The 23,182-nt window shown below is 49.0% G+C and overlaps 1 protein-coding gene across 2 annotated transcripts in view; it reads right to left on the minus strand.

Moving 5' to 3' along the window:
* Positions 1-7,659, minus strand: part of ATG16L2 (autophagy related 16 like 2) — a 35,197-nt gene extending 27,538 nt beyond the window's left edge. The window contains exon 1 of one of the 2 annotated variants that reach the window (XM_077298847.1): positions 7,452-7,659. In XM_077298847.1, the coding sequence (XP_077154962.1) occupies positions 7,452-7,575 (124 nt within the window). In that variant the 5' untranslated portion in view covers positions 7,576-7,659. The remainder of the gene's footprint in view (positions 1-7,451) is intronic. The other variant, XM_077298848.1, reaches the window with a different exon arrangement.
* Between the last annotated feature and the right edge of the window lie 15,523 nt (positions 7,660-23,182).

Genomic DNA, 23,182 nt, shown 5'->3' on the forward strand with positions numbered 1-23,182 from the left:
GGGCAGGTCCGAGAAACATGGTGCGGCGAAAAGGGGGCGCACTGTTGTGACAGGGGCGCAGTGCGCCTCAACAGAGAAGAGGCACGCGGCTGCAATAGGGGAGCAGCGAGTCCAAAAAGGAAAAAAAAAGCAGGAAACATCATCTGCAGGGAACACTGGGCGCCCTGCTGCGACGGGAGGACAGAATGCTCCAGCACCCAAATGTAACACCGGGACCCCGAAGTCTGTGGGTGCGGGGCAGGCGGTGCCCCCCAACAAGCAGCAGGCCCAGAATAATAAAATACAAACTGCTGCAGTAGGGGGGCAAAACGCTCCAGAGACACAACAGAGAGCCAGCACCAATCAAGGGAAAACAGGTGTGGTGCTGCACCCCTCCCCCGGTCCAGCAGGTGTGAGTGCAAAGCAGCCAGACACAAGTGAGGAGAAAATGGATGTTACTGTGGAAGGTGCAGAGAACAGTTTTACAAATAGTGGTGAGAATACTGGGAAAAAAGTGATGGGAAGTGGTGACAGTGGTAAGAAGAATGAAAGCAGCTATGCAGGAAATGATGGGAGTAGTAGTGGAGTGAATGATGGGAGTAGTAGTGGAGTGAATGGTGGGAGTAGTAGTGGAGTGAATGGTGGGAGTAGTGAAGTTGCCAATGATGGGAGTAGTGGTGGAGTGAATAAGGAGAGCTTTACTGGTGTTGGTGGAGGGGAAGCAGGTAGTGGTCCCGCTGCCCCCCCAGCGGTGGCGGGGGCTTCAGCCCCAAGCTATTCAGCAGCTGTCACTGCTGGGGGTAGTAGTGCGCCCTTGTCTGGTGACCCTGAGGATGGTGACTTGCAACAGCGCTTCCTGGACGCCCTGAGGAGAGGGGAGAGTTCTATCAATGTAGAGGGGAGGGAGGTTGATCTGTCTTTCTGGATAGAGAGACACGGTCTTTCCGCCTTCCGAGATAGAGGGGCAGAGACTGTCTGGTCTCTGCCGACACCGGGGCAGAGGAGTAACCGTAGGAACGTGGCCCGTCTCCAGTGGGTAAGCAAGGATGCCTGTCCTGATCGGTCAAAGGTTGCTGAGCTCCTGCTGGGGATGGGCTTCGTGGCATATGACATCTTTGCCTTGATCCATCCCTATGGGACCTCCTACTTCGATGTCAGCTTCGTGAGGCCGGAGGGCCTTGAGCTTTTCTGGTCTCGCCATGAGCTGGCTCGGGGCCGCCCCGAATGGCAGGGTTTCCTCGCTGAAGCAATATCTCGCCAGAACTCGGTCAGGAAGGTGACCGTTTTGACCAGTAACGAGTCACTTTCCTGTGTCGACATCTCCACCTGGGTTGGACGATATGGCGACATCATCGGTATTCCCGAGAAGACCCTCGATGAGCATGGTATCTGGTCAGGAGCCTGGACCTTCATGGTGAAATTGAAGGTTTCAGGAAACACCGTTACCCATATCCCTTCCTCAACATTTTTGGGGAGGGACAGGATCTTGATTTTCTACCGGGGGCAGCCTAAGGTCTGTCACAGGTGCGGCAGCCCCACACACTTCAGTGCGCAGTGTACCACCCAGAAATGCGCACTGTGTGGGGACCTCGGCCATCTCGCTGCTACCTGTGGCAGAATTAGGTGTAACCTGTGTGGTGACCTCGGTCACCCGTTCAGTCGCTGTCCGCGTTCCTTTGCCAATGCGGTCCTGAAAGCGGCGAGTGCGGGACAGGCGAAAGCCGGGACTAATCTCGCCGGTGAAGGGACCAACAGAGGCGGAGGAGGCAGGGAACCGGTGAGGAGCAGGCTGCCGCCATCCAATATCAGGCGGCAGCAGCAGCGCCGTGGGAACAGGGGGCAGGGAGTAATGACCCTAAACTCTGACCCGGGTGCTTCACTTGCAGCTGAGGATCCTAAAGACGGCGAATTGAGCGAGGAAGTCAAGAGACTTGAAAGGGAGGAGCAAAAGGACGCCATGTCTGCCCAGGAACCTTCATCCGGTGACAGTCTGGATGAGGGAGAGGGGGAGTGGTCACAGCAAAAGAAAAAGGGTAACAGGAAAACAACTAAGGAAAAGAGGGGGTCCGGGCCTCGAGCCTCCTCCTTGGAGTGCGACCCCTCTGACTCCGTAGCCCTGATCCAGGTGCCATTGGAAGGTCCAGCCGCCCCACCTCTGGTGGATCTCTCTAACCGGTTCCGGGCCCTCCAGGACTCCCCTCCAGAGGGGGGCGATGGGGACCCGGGGCCGGAGGTTGCGGACAAGGTTGTTGGGGCTCAGGAGGTCGCTGGGTCTTCTTCTCAGGGGGCAAATACAAAGCCTTCTGGGGGGGGGACTACCGCAGGACCACCAGACAAGGGCCAGAGTGTATGTAAGGAGAGAATGGATGAGTCTGTTTGTCTTAAGCGCACTAAAAACTCATCATTGTCAGAGGAAGAGGGTGAAACTGTTGGGGGTGGGAAGAAAAAGGCTATCTAATTCAATCAATCATGATGGCGGCACCCACCCCATTGACGCTGGCAACCATTAATGTTGCCAGCATAAAGTCAGATGTGGCAAGGTACACGGCCTTTCATTTTCTCGGCCAACTTGACGCCGACATTTTGTTTTTGCAGGAGACCAGGTTGACCGACCTATCAACCATGCATAAAGCAAGGCGGGAGTGGAGGCACGGGCCCTCCTACTGGTCTCTTGCGGCCGAGCCGTATAGTGGGGTGGCGGTCCTTTTTTAAGACCGCAGCGGTTGAATGCAGACGATTGATCGAGTTAGAAATGGGGAGATGCTTGATCCTAGATGTCTCCATTGGGGGACAGGAGCTTCGGCTCATTAACATCTACGGTCCCCAGTCCAAGTGGGACCGCAAGTGTCTCTTCATGAAGATCAAACCTTTCTTATTTTCGAGTCGGCAGGTGGTCTTTGGAGGGGATTTCAACAACGTCACGAGACCCTGTGATAGAGGAGGTTCCGGAGACCGGCTGGCTTACGATTGCGTCGCGCTAAATAGGATAGTAAGTGAGGCACGCCTGGTGGATGTCCACATCCGGCACAACACAGGCCACGCGGGGTTCACTTTTTTTAGAGGTAGTCAGTGCAGGTCTAGGTTAGACAGGTTTTATTTGAAGGAGGATGCCGTCTCCTCGCCGTTGTCGGTTGTGGAGGTGGAGTTCTCCGATCACTGTTTGATTATGTTTTCTCTGAGCGTTACAGAGACTCCTCGGATGGGAAGAGGTTATTGGAAGCTGAATTCGTCACTCCTTGAGGAAGAAGCTGTAAGACGGTCCTTTGAGGAATTTCTTCAGAGCCAGGTACCGCTGCTGGGCCTAAGTAACACTAAGTCTGAGTGGTGGGAGATGTTCAAACATCGGGTGGCGAGATTCTTCCGGCAACTCTCGAACCTCAGAAGCCTGAACAGGGATCGCCTGTATCAGAGCCTGAGGAGGAAACTCGAGCAACTTGTCTCGACTGGGGGTAGCCGCGAGGCGATCTCCAGTGTGAAATCCTTGCTAAAGAGGTGTCAGTACGATAGGCACGCATCTTTGGTTTTTGAGAGGGATTACGGGAAGTACTACTCGCCCGACCCCTACAGAAGCTGCAAGATGTCAGTGAATAGTAAGATAGTGACTGGGCTGATGGACAGTACGGGATCCCTGAGAAGGTCCAGATCAGGGATCTTGGAGGTCGTCAGTTCATACTACTCGCACCTCTTGGGAAGGAAGGAACTGGATCGTGACAGGATGTCGGCTTTCCTGGCTGAAGCTGTTCCTGAGCCAGGGGCTGACCTCTCGCTGGGCGGTTTGGCAGAAGCGATCAAAGAAGAGGAAGTGAGACTGGCGATCGATGGGCTCCGGCCCAAAAAATCGCCAGGTCCGGATGGCTTAACGTCCGAGTTCTTTAAGACCTTTAGGGACTCCTTGGTCCCCCTCTTGACTCAGGTGTTTAATGAGTGTCTCTCCTCGGGCACTCTGCCGAGATCATTAAGGAGGTCGGCTTTGATCATTTTGTCAAAGGGTAAGGATCCGTCACGCATTGAGAATTGGCGTCCCATATCACTTCTCAATGTGGACAGGAAGGTTTTGGCTAAGATACTCTTCAATAGGCTGGTGAAGTTTGCACCGCGGCTCCTTTCGGAGGCCCAGCACTGTTGCGTTCCTGGCCGTAGCACTTTCAGTGCTGTTCTGGGTGTCCGAGAGGCCGTGGAGCAAGGCAGGGCGGGCCTTTGGAAGGGGTTCTTGCTGACCCTGGATCAGGCAAAAGCCTTTGATCGGGTCAACCACGAGTACCTCTGGTCCACTCTTTTGAGGTATGGTCTGCCTGGAGGGTTTGTGGACTGGCTTAAGACCTTGTACGCAGGGGCTGAGACTTTCCCTCTGGTAAACGGGTGGATTGGACAACCTTTCGGGGTGGGATCTGGTGTCCGCCAGGGCTGCCCTCTTAGTCCTTTGCTTTACGCGTTTGCGATCGATCCCTTCCTCAGAAGGGTTGATTGTGGACCGTTGGCGGGGGTGAGGATGGGCGGGTTGGCGCCAGAGGCTATCCTGAGGGTAGTGGCCTACGCGGACGACGTTACTGTCTTTGTTTCTTCGCAAGAGGAGGCGATGGTGGTGATGTCAGAAGTGGAGAGCTACTCGGAGGCATCCGGGTCCAAGGTCAACCAGGACAAGTGTGAGAGTCTCTGGTTGGGAGGCGGGGATCCCACGTTTGATCTTCCGGACACCCTCCCCGAACCCCAAGAACATGCCAAAGTCCTAGGCATCGAATTTGGCCAGGGTGATTACCCCACGAAAAACTGGGAAGGCAGAATCAAGGGTGTCGCCCAAAAAGTGGACCAATGGAAGGGTTGGTCTTTGACCCTGAGGGAAAGGGTTGACCTGTGCAAAGCTTTCCTGCTCCCCTTGTTAATCTACCTGGGCAGCGTCTGTGTCTTGCCGGAGCCTCTCTGGACACGGGTCTACAGTCTGTTCTTCCAGATGTTATGGGGGAATAGACTAAACCTAGTCAAACGGGAGGTCACTTATCGCACGAGGAGACTAGGGGGGTTGAATATGGTGAACCCCGTGGTGTTTCTAGTGAACACCTTTTTGAAAGTTAACGTGGCAAACCTCTGGAAAGAGAGGGCTCCTCCGTGGGTATTCTCCTGCAAAGGATGGTTTCAGCCTTTCTTCCAGGAATGGGAGACAGGGGGAAGATTGAAGGATCTCCGCACACCGCACGGGCATCTCCCGGCTTATGTTACCCCGGTTCTGAAAATGATGCGCCGGTGGGGTCTGGGAATGTGGGAAGTGAGGTCCCTCCCGAGGAAACTCCTCGACATACGGGTCTTGCTTTCGCATTTTCAGAGACCATTGGTCCTCAGGGACTGCCCGAGTCGGGATCTAGAGGTTGGGTTAAGTTTGTTAAATTCTAGTAGGATCCCCAAGAAGTATTGGGACTTGACTTGGCGCTGCTTCCAAGGTAAGTTGTATGTGAGGGACAATTTGAAGCACAGGAGCTCCGAGGACAGGAATTGTCCCCGTGAGGCTTGTGCTACCATGCTGGAAAGCATGGAGCACTTCCTGCTTCATTGTCCCTTTAATACAGAGGTGTACAACAGGGTGGGTGCTTCCATTGGTTGGCCGCGGCTGGCCACTCTGTCCTATGCCGAGTGGGCCTATGGAGCGTTCAGAGACCTCGGGAGAAGGGACCGAGCCACTTTATTCTTAGTCAGCGCAGTGGTCAGGTACTTCACGTGGAACGCACGAGTTTTAGTTACGACGCAGAGTAAAATCCTCCGTGTAGATGAAGTTGGTAGCAGCATCCTAGGTGCCCTGGTGAAGGTGCGTTCTCTGGAGTGCGAAAGACTGGGTGCCCGGAGGGCGGCCCATCTCTGGAGGGGTTTCTCCTTCGGGGTGCCTTAGTCCGTTAGCGCTCCTATATCCTGGTGGTGGGCTGATGTCTTTACACCCTAGATTTTTGTTTTGTATTTCTGTTCCCTGAATAGAAGGTTTGCAGGCATCGAACTTGAGCCTTGGGTGGTGAGTATGTAGGTTGTGTTCTGTGATGTTGGTTTATGTATATGTTGTATATAGTGTATTGTATATATTGTATATAGTGTGTATAATAGAGGGTCTTAGCTAGGTTGGGTGGGGGGATTGGGGGGTTCAACGGCGGTGATAAGAGACTGATCTGGCCTGGCCCAGGCCCCGCCTGGGGAAAAACTTTGGGGCCTGATCCTAGCTCGGATAATTCCTGAACTTTGTGGCCAGAGCTGGATCAGGGGTGGCGGGATAGTTAGAGTAGCTGTGTGTATATATATATATATATTAAAAAAGAAAAAAAAATAGTAAAAAGAGAAAAAAAAAAAAAATGGAAATATAATAAAAAAAAAAAAAAAAAAAATAAAAAAAAAATGTGTTAATGTTAATCTTGTACACTGTATTGTATTTAGGTTTGTCGTGGGGTGAATGTGGTGGTGTAAGAGGGGGGGGGCTGTAAGGTAAGGCAGTGGGACCGGTAGGGTTTTGTTGTGTTTGCGGTGTTGTATAGTGTTCGGTTTAGTATAATGTGTTTATAGTGTATATATTGTATATAATATTGTATATAGGACGGTGTGAATGTAGTTGGGGTTGTATATAGTAGTATGAATGAAGCTGGGCCGGGGGCCTTACGTGATTTTATACTATTATTTATATTTATAATTTTTACAGGGGTATTCGTGTTGTTATGAGTATTTTGTCGTCTTTTAGTTTTTGCTTTCTTTATTTTTATTGGAATTTTTCTTTCACGTCCCTGATTTATAGGTCATGAACTTTCTCCATTTTTGTTCCATTTCCGGTTTATTTCTTTGTGATTTTTGTCTTTTGTTGTCGTCTGATTGGAGCTTTGTTCTTATGTTTTGTTCTGTTGTGTTTTATTTGTAATGTATCTTTGTTATTATCATGTAAAGTATTTTATTTTATTCAATAAAAGACCTGGAGGATAAGACACGATGTAACAGCAGAATGGTGAGTGCAGCTCTGGAGGTGACTGGAGTATAAGACACGATGTAACAGCAGAATAGTGACTGCAGCTCTGGAGGTGACTGGAGGAGGTCTTTCGGAGATGATGGGGGTCGTCCCCTGCTCTCCGGACACTCAGGTGTGACATTCCCCATCAGGGCTCCGGCGCCTCCCGGCCTCTCCTCTGGCACACACCGGTGTCACCTGCCCGGAGGCCTCGTGTTGTGGCCGTAGATGGCTGATAACAGGGAGCAGTAGTTGTCAACAGGTGGATGGAGCAGACTAGTGCCGGCCCCGCAGCTCTGAGCGCCTCCCGCCCCGCAGCTTCCTCCCCCGGGGACCGCAGGGAAGGACCCGGTGCAGAGTCCGCGGGGCATCTCCCGTGCAGACACGCAGACACACGCACACGTCACAAGCAGCTGTAGAACTACAACTCCCGGCATGCACAGAGCTCCCTCCTCCGGCGGTGGGGTGACTGGGAGCCTGCTGGGATTTGTAGTTCGCCGCCGGTACTTACAGGACTGGATGAGCTCCAGGAAGGCGCCGTGCTGGGAGCGGTCCCGGTGCCGCAGCTGCCGGATGATGTGCAGCTTCCAGGCCGCTCTCCCCCCTGCGGCTCCGCGCTCCGCAGCCTCCTCCATCCCGCCGCGACCGGAGCCACCGCCGGGGGCGGGGCCACACGTCACCAGCTGAGCCCGGCCCCGCCCCGCACGTCACGTGACCCGAGAAGTTATCCAGCGTGTCCCGGGACTTCCGCTCTGTTATTATCAGCTGAGGTCTGACAGGAGAAGGAACCATGGGAGCGGCTCTGAGGGGCCACAGACACCGGCAGGGGGCCTAACATTATACCGGCAGGGGGTCACACACCTCGGGGGCCTAACATTATACCAGCAGGGGGTCACGCACCTCGGGGGCCTAACATTATACCGGCAGGGGTCACACACCTCGGGGGCCTAACATTATACCGGCAGGGGCCACACACCGGGGGCCCTAACATTATACCGGCAGGGGCCACACACCGGGGGCCCTAACATTATACCGGCAGGGGCCACACACCGGGGGCCCTAACATTATACCGGCAGGGGCCACACACCGGGGGCCCTAACATTATACCGGCAGGGGCCACACACCTCGGGGGCCTAACATTATACCAGCAGGGGCCACACACCGGGGGCCCTAACATTATACCGGCAGGGGCCACACACCTCGGGGGCCTAACATTATACCAGCAGGGGCCACACACCGGGGGCCCTAACATTATACCGGCAGGGGCCACACACCTCGGGGGCCTAACATTATACCGGCAGGGGGTCACACACCGGGGGCCCTAACATTATACCGGCAGGGGGTCACACACCTCGGGGGCCCTAACATTATACCGGCAGGGGCCACACACCTCGGGGGCCTAACATTATACCAGCAGGGGCCACACACCGGGGGCCCTAACATTATACCGGCAGGGGCCACACACCTCGGGGGCCTAACATTATACCGGCAGGGGGTCACACACCGGGGGCCCTAACATTATACCGGCAGGGGTATAGCAGGGGGCCACACAGACATCGGGGAGCCTCAGCACCTGCAGGGGGACATCAGGGGGCCAAACTCCTAACATTATTCTGGCAGGGGTATATTAGGGGGTCACACACCCAGGGAGGCCTCACAGCACCTTCAAGGGGCCACACAGACCCCTGGAGGTCCGAGCATCAATGGCAGGGAGATATCAGGGGGCCACACAGACCCCTGGAGGTCCGAGCATCAATGGCAGGGAGATATCAGGGGGCCACACAGACCCCTGGAGGTCCGAGCATCAATGGCAGGGGGATATCATGGGGCCTTACACATACCATCGGGCCTCAACACACCGGCAGAGGTAGCAGGGGCCAAACACACCCTGAGAGGGCCTCACTGACTAGGGGATATAAGGGGCCACACATGCCCTTGTGGGCCTCACATCATCAGTAAGGGGATATCAGGGGGCTACACATTCCCTGGGAACCTTCACATCATCAGCAGGAGGATATCAGGGGACCCTCGCTTCACCGGTAGTGGGCTATCGGGGGCCACACAGAGCCCAGGGGTCCTAACATCAGCAGGGGGCTATCAGGGGGCCACACAGACCTTGGGGGCCTTACATCACCAGCAACGGGATATCAGTGGGCCACACATTCCCTGGGGACCTTCACATCACCAGTAGTGGGATATCAGGGCGCCACAGAGACCCCGGGGGTCCTATATCAGCAGGGGGCCACGCCGACCTTGGGGGCCTCATTACCTGCAGGGGATATCAGGGGTTTTTGCTACAGTTTTTTGCAGCGTTTTTATCAGGATACATTTGTGTCTTGTTCATACTGATAAAGTTTAGTGCAAAAAAAATCTGATTCGGCTTCATCAGATTTTGGCCCAGAAACACAACCAATCCGGATACCTGCGTTTTTTTCAGCGTTTTTTGCACCACTCATTGTTTTTAATGGGTGAAAATTCTGAATGAAGTGACGCCGCATTCTGCAAGCTCAGGTATTGCCCAAATGACTGAGAACATAAAAACCAATCTGTGAGCGTGTGGTTTCTGAAATCTCGTACACTTTGCTGAAACTGTACAATGCAGCTAAAATTTGCATTAAAAAACCCGCAATGTGTGAACGTAGCCTGATTATTTTTCTGTCCCTCACATTTAGTCTTATCATAGCTCCTTGGTCTGACACCTTGTTTTTGGGCCACGTGTCCGTGGTACTCAGGTGGAACCTCCCCCCGATGGGGTCATTGATGTTGACCAGTTGGCTGTAGTCGCTCTGTGCGCTCTCGCCTCCGTTTTGCATCTGTTTTTTAAAATGGAGGGAGGATCGGTTAATAACTGATGGAGAAATTCAGTAAAAGGTTTTTCTCATTGATCCGAATGCGTCTTAGGCTGTGTTCACACATTGCATTCCAATTCTGATCATTTATACCGTCCTGCCCAAAATGGTAACAATGGCCGGCGATCAAGTCTGACCTCAATAGACAGAACATGGCGCCTAGAATATGTCACTGCTCCCCAAGGCTGCCCAATGGATTTCACAAATTACACATTTCCTATAAAGCAGCTCAGAATCAATCTCTCGCAATCACCTTAAAAAATGGTCAAATATTCTTATTTGTAGAAAAACTTATTGCAGTAAAGGCTTATACCATGAAAATCACATAGAACATCATCTCTCTCCAGGCACATTGTGTGTTAACTGCCATTAATCTGTAAAAAAAATGATAAAAAAATATAAATCATTTTAGAAAAAACATAAATTAAAATCCTTCACCTAGATAGGTATGAGAGGGGTAAAGGCAAACAATCATGAAGTGATGTGAGAAGTATCTCATCATTCTGGGTGAACAAAACATTTAAGAACTGTACTGGTCTCAAGGGGGAATTTAATGCTAATTGGTTTAAGAACACATGGAAAAGCTGCAGTTCTGCTAAGGTAGCAGACCATAGGAAGAAGATGCCATCTATGTATCTCCACCACCTCAAAGCCTGGCCAAAATGGTGAGACAAACATGCTGGCACCATGTTAGTACCCATGGCGGTACCACATGCCTGTAAATTGTAATAATCTCCAAACAAAAAATAATTACCGTATATACTCGAGTATAAGCCGACCCGAGTATAAGCCGACCCCCCTAATTTTGCCACAAAAAACTGGGAAAACTTATTGACTCGAGTATAAGCCTAGGGTGGAAAATGCAGCAGCTACCGGTGAATTTCAAAAATAAAAATAGATGCTCCATACCATTCATTATTGCCCTATAGATGCTCCATATAAAGCTGTGCCATATATAATGCTCCATACCATTGATTATTGCCCCATATATTATCCATATATAGCTGTGCCATATAGAATGCTCTGCACCGTTCATTATGGCCCCATAGATGCTCCATATAAAGCTGTGCCATATATAATGCTCTGCACCGTTCATTATGGCCCTATAGATGCTCCATAGAAAGCTGTGCCCTATATGCTCTGCACCGTTCAGTTTGGCCCCATAGATGCTCCTTATAAAGCTGTGCCATATATAATGCTCTGCACCGTTCAGTATGGCCCCATAGATGCTCCATATAAAGCTGTGCCACATATAATGCTCTGCACCGTTCATCATGGCCCCATAGATGCTCCACATAAAGCTGTGCCATATATGCTCTGCACCGTTCATTATGGCCCCATAGATGCTCCATATAAAGCTGTGCCATATATGCTCTGCACCGTTCATCATGGCCCCATAGATGCTCCATATATAGCTGTGCCCTATATGCTCTGCACTGTTCAGTTTGGCCCCATAGATGCTCATTATAAAGCTGTGCCCTATATGCTCTGCACTGTTCAGTTTGGCCCCATAGATGCTCATTATAAAGCTGTGCCCTATATGCTCTGCACTGTTCAGTTTGGCCCCATAGATGCTCATTATATAGCTGTGCCCTATATGCTCTGCACTGTTCAGTTTGGCCCCATAGATGCTCATTATAAAGCTGTGCCCTATATGCTCTGCACCGTTCAGTTTGGCCCCATAGATGCTCATTATAAAGCTGTGCCCTATATGCTCTGCACTGTTCAGTTTGGCCCCATAGATGCTCCTTATATAGCTGTGCCCTATATGCTCTGCACCGTTCAGTTTGGCCCCATAGATGCTCATTATAAAGCTGTGCCATATATGCTCTGCACTGTTCATTATGGCCCCATAGATGCTCCTTATATAGCTGTGCCCTATATGCTCTGCACTGTTCAGTTTGGCCCCATAGATGCTCATTATAAAGCTGTGCCCTATATGCTCTGCACCGTTCAGTTTGGCCCCATAGATGCTCATTATAAAGCTGTGCCATATATGCTCTGCACTGTTCATTATGGCCCCATAGATGCTCCTTATATAGCTGTGCCACATATGCTCTGCACTGTTCAGTTTGGCCCCATAGATGCTCATTATAAAGCTGTGCCATATATGCTCTGCACTGTTCAGTTTGGCCCCATAGATGCTCATTATAAAGCTGTGCCCTATATGCTCTGCACTGTTCAGTTTGGCCCCATAGATGCTCATTATAAAGCTGTGCCCTATATGCTCTGCACCGTTCAGTTTGGCCCCATAGATGCTCATTATATAGCTGTGCCATATATGCTCTGCACCGTTCAGTTTGGCCCCATAGATGCTCCATAGAAAGCTGTGCCATATATAATGCTCTGCACCGTTCAGTTTGGCCCCATAGATACTCCTTATAAAGCTGTGCCATATATAATGCTCTGCACCGTTCAGTATGGCCCCATGGATGCTCCATATAAAGCTGTGCCACATATAATGCTCTGCACCGTTCATCATGGCCCCATAGATGCTCCACATAAAGCTGTGCCATATATGCTCTGCACCGTTCATTATGGCCCCATAGATGCTCCATATAAAGCTGTGCAATATAGAATGCTCTGCACCGTTCATTATGGCCCCATAGATGCTCCTTATAAAGCTGTGCCATATATAATGCTCTGCACCGTTCACTACGGCCCCATAGATGCTCCATATAAAGCTGTGCCATATATGCTCTGCACCGTTCAGTTTGGCCCCATAGATGCTCCCACATAAATCTGTGCCATATATAACGCTGCTGCTGCTGCAATAAAAAAACAAAACACATACTCACCTCTCTTGTTTGCAGCTCCCCAGTGTCCCGTCCCGGCGTCTCTCTGCACTGACTGATCAGGCAGAGGGCGGCGCGCACACTATATGCGTCATCGCGCCCTCTGACCTGCACAGTCAGAGCCAGAGGACGGGAAGACGGAGCGGCGCCCGGCGTGTGGATCGTGGACAGGTAAATATGCGATACTTACCTGCTCCCGGCGTCCCGCTCCTTCCCCCGGACAGCTGGTCTCCGGGTGCCGCAGCTCTTCCCCTGTACAGCGGTCACCGGCACCGCTGATTAGAGAAATGACTATTCATTTCTCTAATGAGCGGTCCCACGTGACCGCTGTACAGGGGAAGAGCTGCGGCACCCGAAGACAGTGTGACGGGCAGGGGGAGCGTCAGGATCGCCGGGACTAGGTAAGTATGCCTCAGCGCTCTCTCCCCCTCACCCGCCGACCCTGCCACAGACCGTGACTCGAGTATAAGCCGAGAGGGGCACTTTCAGCCCAAAAATTTGGGCTGAAAATCTCGGCTTATACTCGAGTATACAGGTCCTTCTCAAAAAATTAGCATATAGTGTTAAATTTCATTATTTACCATAATGTAATGATTACAATTAAACTTTCATATATTATAGATTCATTATCCACCAACTGAAATTTGTCAGGTCTTTTATTGTTTTAATACTGATGATTTTGGCCTACAACTCCTGATAACCCAAAAAACCTGTCTCAATAAATTAGCATATTTCACCCGACCAATCAAATAAAAGTTTTTTAATACCAAACAAAAAAACCATCAAATAATAATGTTCAGTTATGCACTCAATACTTGGTCGGGAATCCTTTGGCAGAAATGACTGCTTCAATGCGGCGTGGCATGGAGGCAATCAGCCTGTGACACTGCTGAGATGTTATGGAGGCCCAGGATGCTTCAATAGCGGCCTTAAGCTCATCCAGAGTGTTGGGTCTTGCGTCTCTCAACTTTCTCTTCACAATATCCCACAGATTCTCTATGGGGTTCAGGTCAGGAGAGTTGGCAGGCCAATTGAGCACAGTAATACCATGGTCAGTAAACCATTTACCAGTGGTTTTGGCACTGTGAGCAGGTGCCAGGTCGTGCTGAAAAATGAAATCTTCATCTCCATAAAGCATTTCAGCCGATGGAAGCATGAAGTGCTCCAAAATCTCCTGATAGCTAGCTGCATTGACCCTGCCCTTGATGAAACACAGTGGACCAACACCAGCAGCTGACATGGCACCCCACACCATCACTGACTGTGGGTACTTGACACTGGACTTCAGGCATTTTGGCATTTCCTTCTCCCCAGTCTTCCTCCAGACTCTGGCACCTTGATTTCCGAATGACATGCAAAATTTGCTTTCATCAGAAAAAAGTACTTGGGACCACTTAGCAACAGTCCAGTGCTGCTTCTCTGTAGCCCAGGTCAGGCGCTTCTGCCGCTGTTTACCTGGGGAATGCGGCACCTGTAGCCCATTTCCTGCACACGCCTGTGCACGGTGGCTCTGGATGTTTCCACACCAGACTCAGTCCACTGCTTCCTCAGGTTCCCCAAGGTCTGGAATCGGTCCTTCTCCACAATCTTCCTCAGGGTCCGGTCACCTCTTCTCGTTGTACAGCGTTTTCTGCCACATTGTTTCCTTCCAACAGACTTACCATTGAGGTGCCTTGATACAGCACTCTGGGAACAGCCTAATTGTTGAGAAATTTCTTTCTGGGTCTTACCCTCTTGCTTGAGGGTGTCAATGATGGCCTTCTTGACATCTGTCAGGTCGCTAGTCTTACCCATGATGGGGGTTTTGAGTAATGAACCAGGCAGGGAGTTTTTAAAAGCCTCAGGTATCTTTTGCATGTGTTTAGAGTTAATTAGTTGATTCAGAAGATTAGGGTAATAGGTCGTTTAGAGAACCTTTTCTTGATATGCTAATTTATTGAGACAGGTTTTTTGGGTTATCAGGAGTTGTATGCCAAAATCATCAGTATTAAAACAATAAAAGACCTGACAAATTTCAGTTGGTGGATAATGAATCTATAATATATGAAAGTTTAATTGTAATCATTACATTATGGTAAATAATGAAATTTAACACTATATGCTAATTTTTTGAGAAGGACCTGTATACGGTATGTGTCAGAACAGTCTCAAGAAGTGTAATCAAAAGATCCTTTATCTTATTACAGTATATTCAAGTCTCTTTTTTTATTTGTGTCTGTTCTCTATCTTGATCAATAGATCAATACAAAGAAATAACATCAAATTATGTCAATATAGCCTCATTTCTTAGCTGTACGTAATGTAATATAAATAGAAATTTTGTTATGTCCTTCAATATTTATTCAAGAAAAATCCCAATTGTATCGAGCTAATAGAGTCCATTTTTTTGCACAAGATAATTTGAGTCCTGCCTCTTTTTATAAGACCTTTCTTCTTTAGAATATGTCTTGGAGGCATGCCCCCCTTAATTGGTATAACCTAGTTCTACTTCATAATCTATTATCTATTTATCTATTGTCTATTATCTATCTAGTATCTATTATCTATTTATTTATTGTCTATTATCTATCTATCTAATCTATTATCTAATATCTATCTATTTAGCTATATCATCTATCTATTAATCTATCTATTATCTGATATCTTTCATCTATTATCTATCTAGCTATCAATCATCTATCTATTATCTATAATTTATCTATTATCTATGTCATCTATTATCTATCAATTATCTATAATTTATCTATTATCTATCTATTATCTATCTGTTTATCTATTATCTATCTATAATCTATTTTTTATCTATCATCAATCAATTATTAGTATTTATCTATTATCTATCTATAATTTATTATCTATCTATTATCTATCTATCATCTATTATCTATCTGTCTAAATTATCTATCTATTGTCTATCTGTTATCTATCTGTTATTGATCTATCTATCATCTATTATTTATCTATAATTTATTATCTGTCTATCTGTCTATTATCTATCTAATTTATCTATTATCTACCTATTTATCTATCATCCATCTATTATCTATCTATTCTTGATCTATTATATATCATCTATTATCTATTATCTATCTATTATTGATCTATCTATTATCTATTTACCTATAATTTATTATCTATCTATTATTAATATATCTATTATCTATCTATAATTTATTATCTATCTATCTATCTCTTGCATGATATTATGTAACCTGATGAGCTGATATGAGTAGTAACTGTGCTGTAACTCTGAGGGATATTACGGTGTTATTTCCCAGTACACAGGTACCTGGTGCCGCGCCGCCTGGTCACCGCTTCCTGGTGCTCGCGCTCTGGTACAACGACCACTTCCTCCTCTCTCAGATGAGCAGCGATAATTAAAAAAACAGACAGAATCCTACAATCTGTGAAAATGTCTGATGAAGGTCTGGCCTCAGAATCCGAGAATGTCTTCTGGATGTGAGATGTAACAGAAATGTTTGCTGCCATTCAGCTGCAGATTACTGGGCTCCGGATTACCGGACGTCTGCCCCTCGTGCTCCCGTCTTCCTCATGTCCTCCATGTCTATCTCATTCTCTGCTCGCCGTTACATTGACTTCATTAATACGACATTGTTATTCCTATGCTCTTGGCGCAGCGCGGACGTTGTTGATTTTTCTGATTCATCCGGCAATTTCACAGATTTTATTTCCCAATAATCTGATACGATCTCTTGTTCTGCTCTTCATTTGTATCTACCCCAGCAGGAACCATCAGACTCGAGTGAAAACTGCAGGATTTTAAGGTTCCTATTATCGGAGGCCATGCAACCTGTCATCCATTACACACACTCGGCACCACACGGCCAATGAACTCACTTCATCTATGTGACGTCGGTGCGAGCGCCGTGGGAAAATCAGAAAGGTGAAGTGAGCTCATTGACCGTGAACTTCTATTCCCTGTCTGACGGCACCGCGAGCAGGAGAACTTTCTCACGCTTGTTGTGCCCTCAGACAAGGAATAGGAGTTCACAGGGAGACACTGAGCGCACGGTGCTCAGTGTGTCTGCTGGATGACAGGCTGTATGGTCGCATCATGTAACAATGCAGCCGGCCATCTATAAGTAGCAGAGCTGGACGTGTCGTGGGACTAATGGATTAGCAGCATCTCTGCGGAAAGGTGAGGAATATTGTTGTTTTTGGTTTTTTTTTTACCTCATTTGCTAATGACGAGGGCATCGGGGGAATAGGAGAGGTCGTAAGTATGGTTTAATTAAGAATATTGAAGGAATCTGTGTCTTTCAATTAAAGGTCTTTTTTCTGGGTGTCTGTTTTCTTACAATGTGACTATGGGGTTAGTAATGGGGGTGTCTTATTGACTCCTTTCGATTACTAACCTCGGGGCTTGATGTTACCTGACAATACACAGGTGACATTAACCCTCCAACTATTATCTCACTTGCCACCGCTACAGGGCAAGTGGGAAGAGCGAGGCTAAGTGCCAGAATTGGCGCATCTTACTGATGTGCCTTTTCTGTGGCTGCTGAGAACTGATGTTTTTAGCCTGGGGGTGCAATATCCATGGCCCCTTCCTAGGCTATTAATATCAGCCTGCAGCTGTCTGCCTAGCCTTTGCTGGTTATTAATTATAGAGGGACCCAACATCATTTTAATAGCAAGAAAGGATAATTATACAGCTGTGAACTGATATTAATAGCATGGGAAGCTCCATGGGTATTGGCCCCTTCCCAGGGTCTAATCATCGGCCCCCCAGCCTTTGGCTTTCCCTCTGCTGGTTGCAAAAATTGTGTGGGATAATAATCTTTTAGTAATTAAATACATGTCCACTAAGCTGCACACACACTGAACTAATTGTATATGTCACAAACATCTATCTATCTATTCTATGTGTATTTACTGTATGTAATCCATCTCTTCTATCGTGTCGGCTCCTGCAGTGATTTTACACTACCCGGCACATGAATTACCGGCTTTTCTTCTATGTAATCTACTATATATTTGTCTAAGGGGTACTTCCGTCTGTCTGTCCCGGATATTCATTGGTCGCAGCCTCTGTCTGTCATGGAAATCCAAGTCGCCGATTGGTCGTGGCAAAACGCCCACGACCAGTCAGCGACGGCCGCAGTCCGACGGCAACATGACCGCTCCTTCCTCCCCGCAGTCAGTGTCCCCTCCATACTCCCCTCCAGTCAGCGCTCACACAGGGTTAATGGCAGCTTTAATGGACCGCGTTATGCCGCGATGTAACGCACTCCATTAACGCTGCTATTAACCCTGTGTGACCAACTTTTTTACTATTGAGGCTGCCTATGCAGCTTCAATAGTAAAAAAATCTAATGTTAAAAAAAAAATAAATCATCATATACTCACCTTCCGGCGCCTTTCCCGCCTCTTGCAACGCTCCGGTAACCACTCCATGCATTTCAATCTCGCGAGATGATGACGTAGCGGTCTTGGGCAATGTACTGCGTGGGCTGCACAATGTACTGCGTGGGCTGCGCAATATACTACGTGGGCTGCGCAATGTACTGCGTGGGCTGCGCAATGTACTACGTGGGCTGCGCAATGTACTGCGTGGGCTGCGCAATGTACTGCGTGGGCTGCGCAATATACTACGTGGGCTGCGCAATATACTACGTGGGCTGCGCAATATACTACGTGGGCTGCGCAATGTACTGCGTGGGCTGCGCAATGTACTGCGTGGGCTGCGCAATGTACTGCGCGGGCTGCGCAATGTACTGCGCGGGCTGCACAATGTACTGTATGGGCTGCGCAATGTACTGTTTGGGCTGCGCAATGTACTGCATGGGCTGCGCAATGTACTACGTGGGCTGTGCTATACACTACGCATACATATTCTAGAATACCCGATGCGTTAGAATCGGGCCACCATCTAGTATATACATGTATATGTGTATCACTGACATCTTTATATCTATTCTATGTGTATATATCCATTCTATCTATTCTAACCTGTCAGTGTGATTTTACTGTATGCAGCACATGAATTGACGGCTTGGTCCGATTTTTTTCTCGCAGCCATAGGCTTACATTGGCGAGTCTCGGTGACAGTCGCAGCATGATGTGATTTTACACTCACGCTGAATACGCCCGAGAAAATAAACACTGGGCCGAGTGCTGCAATGTTTTGTCACATAGCACTCGCACGTATTCTACGGTAGTGTGACCCCGCCGGCCTTAAGCCGCAATGCTCCTCTGGGAAATATGCAATTTGTCACTAGGACTCTAGTGCCACCTATAGGAAGTAGTCATGTAACAAGGCTTGTTAAAGGGTCGACATTGACTTCTAGGATCGCAACATCCTATAGGGGGCACTAGAGTTCTCGTCCTCTTCCTCTCTGAAGAGACAATTTGCATTTTTATAGGATCTAGAATGCTACAATGGCTCTTACATCTCGCCAGTATGAAGGTGGGGCCCAGATGTAACCTTTGCCCCAGCCCATAGGACTCTGGTTACTGCAGCAGGTCCTTGCTGCTCATCATGGAGACACAGATCTGTAGCTGTTAACAAAGAAATTGTGTTGCTTCATTCCTTATAGCGTACCTGAGGTGTGTACGGGGTGGATTACGAGTTGCCGCGGCCCGGGCAGTTTGGAAGATGTGATGCCACAGAATATAGTTCTATATAAAATAGCTCCAGCCGCAGACCCCAGACAGTCGCAAGTCCCCCGAGATCCGGGTCCCGAAGCTACGGGCGGAGGACTTCCCCCTGCTGCACCAAGGAGGGGACTTGGACACTTTCTTGCTGGATTTTGAAAATCTTGCCATCCGTACCATCTGCCAGAAGACCAATGTGTCCCTGAGCAATGAGGACATCAAGCAGGCTCTGGTCCAGCAGTAGAAGCTCCGTAGTCTGCAGCGGGGTCCTGCAGATATCTGGGCTGACCACATGCAGGCCTTACTGAGAGCAGTTGACCAATGGACCACGGAACTGGAGCTCACCACCGTCCAGCAGCTGAAGGAGCTCATCACGACTGAGCAGTTTGTGTGGAACTGCCCTGAGGACCTCCAGCAGTATCTCCGTGACCGGAAGCCAAAGGGGGCGACTGCAGAGACAGCTACACTTGCCGACAAGGACTCCCAACAACCAGACTCTAGAGGCCAAGAAACCTGCCGGTTGGAGAGGGAGTAAGACGAACATGGTGCCTTCTGTCCAGACCCCCAAGCTCAAGGTGGCACCTGACCATACTTCCCTCTCCATGTCGGTGGGGGAACTCCAACTATGTCACCTTTCCAGACAGCCAGGACACTTCAAAGCCATGTGTCCCTAGCCTCAGAAGTGCCCGTCTCCGTCCCAGAAACTGTTCACTGTTTTGTGTGTGGGTGGTGGGAGGTCCCTTGACAACTTTTTGATTGTCACCATAGGCCAGGCCATGGGATTAGGAGACAGCGGCACTGATATGACCCTTGTGTGGCCTGAGCTGGTGTCCCCACAGGATTTGGTACCCGGGAAAACCCTCACCGTCTCTAGGATTGGAGGCGTCGAAGCAGTGCTGCCCATCGCCAAGGTTTATTTGGACTGGGGTGCCAGGAAGCGAGTGCTGGAGGTTGGGGTAGCCTCGAGTATTCCCGCAAGTGTTTTGCTTGGAACGAACTTGGGGCGGCTAGTGTCCCATCCTCCAGACAACAACCTAATGTCCAGCCCTGTTGATGTCAGTCATTAACATGCCTACTGATGGAGATGCAAGGTGTCCATCTCCTTTCATAGGGAGATCAATCAAACCCGCTGTAATAATGCCTCAGAATGTGGCCAGCCGGCACGCTGGAACCAATTGTCTTGTGAGGTGGTCCCAGAAGGGACAGATATGGGGCAGACAGCTACGGAGAGGAGCGTGCAATTGAAGGCATGGCTCCCAGGTAAGGCTTCATTGCAGGGTTCCTCCATGACCGGGATGTCAGAGGGCCAGGTTAGTCATTCTGGACTGGCGACGTGGCTGGATGTAGAGGAGAAGTGGGCAGTACCCATGGTTGCTGTGGCCATGGCCACTGTAAAATGCAGTGGAAACACCCGGGCCCCAAGGGTCACTCCGGAGTCCGATGGCTTCCTCCCTTTCGACCAAGTGGCTGCCGGGTCAGACAGAGGCGAGGAGACAGGTCCTGGAGAACTGACAAAAGACGTGGGGGTCTCGTCTATTTTGGCCACATCCAGTCAGGGGTTTCAGGCAGCATTGGAAGCTGACGACAGCCTAAAAGCTCTCAAGGAGCAGGCGACACAGCCTCCCTCGGACTCAGACCACAAGCGGGCGGTCTGGGACCAAGGGCAGCTGTTCCAGGTAACAGTCCAGCAGGGCCTAGGGACTGAAGTTTAGTGGTACCCTATCCGCTCAGGGTGGAGTTGTGGATTGCACACGAGATTCCGATGGCCGGACACCTAGAGAACACTAAGACCAAGGGCAGGCTAGCCCAGCATTACTACTGGCCAAGGATAGGGGCCAATGTACGACAGCAGAGGTTGGGGAAGGCAGGGCGGCCTCCCAAAGCCCCAATAGTAACTCTACCCATCATTGGTGTGGGTTGTGGCCCCCGTACCCCAAGACAAGCTTCAGGTGGCCTGGGAGGGCCCGTATCTCGTGCACCAGCAACTCAACGCTGTAACATACCTGGTCACCCTGGACCACGCCTGGGGACGGCGGGAGGTCTGTGCAATCCCCGTATGCAAAATACCAGAAGAGGGAGAGGCAGAGACCCTCCAGATATGCTTGTCTAGCCTAGGGCGAGTCGGACCATCAAGGATGTGAAGGTTTGCAATCAGCTCCTGTCGGACCAGCGTTCCCAGCTGTGGATAACCTTACACCCCTTCCAGGAGTTGTTCACCAACAAGCCGGGAAGGACCGAGTCGGCCATCTATCATGTAAACACCAGGGATCAGCCCCGTAATCCGGCATTCAGCATTTTGGGCCTCCTAGAGGTAACGTAGCACCTTTGTCAGGAGATTGACAAAATGCTGGGGCTCATCCAAACATCCAGAAGCTCTTGGGCCTTGCCCGTAGTCCTTGTCCCAAAGAAGGACTGGTCAACCTGATTCTGCATGGATTGCAGGGGGCTCAACGCTGTCACCGCCAGTGATGCATACTCAAAGCCGTGCATCAATAACCTGCTGGATCACGCTACTCAAGGTACTTGAAGGGTACACAGCTGCGTACCTGGATGACATTGACATCTTCAGTCTCACCTGGGAGGATCATTATGATTTAAAAAAGAGAAAACACAGTAGTTGGACAATAAATGACTTCACCCAACCACTAACCATGAGTGGAGAAAAAGTTTTGGTGTTATCATTTATATTCTCTGAAAAAAGGCCAAGAAAGCAAAAATTCTGCCGGGGCATGTAAACTTTTGAGCACAACTGTACGTATTGATGGTGGTTCTGGTGGTGAATTCATATACTGATGGTGGTTCTGGCACTGCATTCATGTACTGACCGGTGGTCTTGATGCTGCATTCATGTACTGATGGTGGTTCTGGAACTGTATTCATGTACTGATGGTGGTCCTGATGCTGCATACATGTACTGACGGTGGTTCTGGTGCTGCATACATGTACTGACCGGTGGTCTTGATGCTGCATTCATGTACTGATGGTGGTCCTGATGCTGCATACATGTACTGACGGTGGTTTTGATGCTGCATTCATATACTTACAGTGGTTCTGGTGCTGTTTGCATGTACTGTACTTAGAGTGGTTCTGATGCTGCATTAATTTATTGATAGTGGTTCTGGTGATGCATGCATGTATGGACAGAGTTTTTTTTTTAAATATATGTAATGTGCTTCAAATTTTCATTATTTCTCCCCACCTCTGGCTGAATTTCTCATACATTTTGGGACCTCACATCACATCCCGGAAAAAAATGTAGAAGCAACTTCAGTGTATGAAATTTATTAGGAAACAAGAAAAATAAAAACAGACTTTGCCCTGTTCCCCTTCATCAGACAACATCAGAAGTGACGCTATTAGCCGAGATTCACACATTAGCGGAGAGGCTCCTACGATCACACTGCTTTACATCATCTACAATTATATACACACAGTGAACACACAGCAACGGCGACACCAGGCGCACTCCGTCCTCTGGCCGATGTCCAGGCTCCGCCACTGCTTATGATACGCCATTATCCGGGGTCTCACCCACTGCACCAGGTCCACACAACATACAGTGATATCAACAAGTGGTTATGTCCATAGAGTAAAAGGTATTATTAAAAATAGATTCCATCCGACTGTAAAAATGAGGACATTGTTTCTCCCTAGCAGTAAAATGGTTAAAACCTGGATTAAAAAAGGGCATGCTGGGAAATGTAGTTCCACAATATCTGCAGAGTCATAATGGTGTAAATACGAAAGATCATGAACTGTATTATGTCTTCACCTACAGTCATATCATCAATCTGAAAAAGCTGGTACTGCACCTTTAAGATAAAATATCAAAAGTAACAAATGTTGCCAGTGGGTGCAGAAAAAGGAGAAGGGGGATGGGGCGAAGTCCTGCGGTCTCCCTCACTGTTCATGGTATAGAGATGTCGAAAAATGTCCGTCAGCTGGAGGGACGAGCGATGTTACAAAGTATAAAGTACAGA

This window comes from Ranitomeya variabilis, chromosome 3, assembly GCF_051348905.1.
Source record: "Ranitomeya variabilis isolate aRanVar5 chromosome 3, aRanVar5.hap1, whole genome shotgun sequence".
Classification (NCBI taxonomy): Eukaryota; Metazoa; Chordata; class Amphibia; order Anura; family Dendrobatidae; genus Ranitomeya; species Ranitomeya variabilis.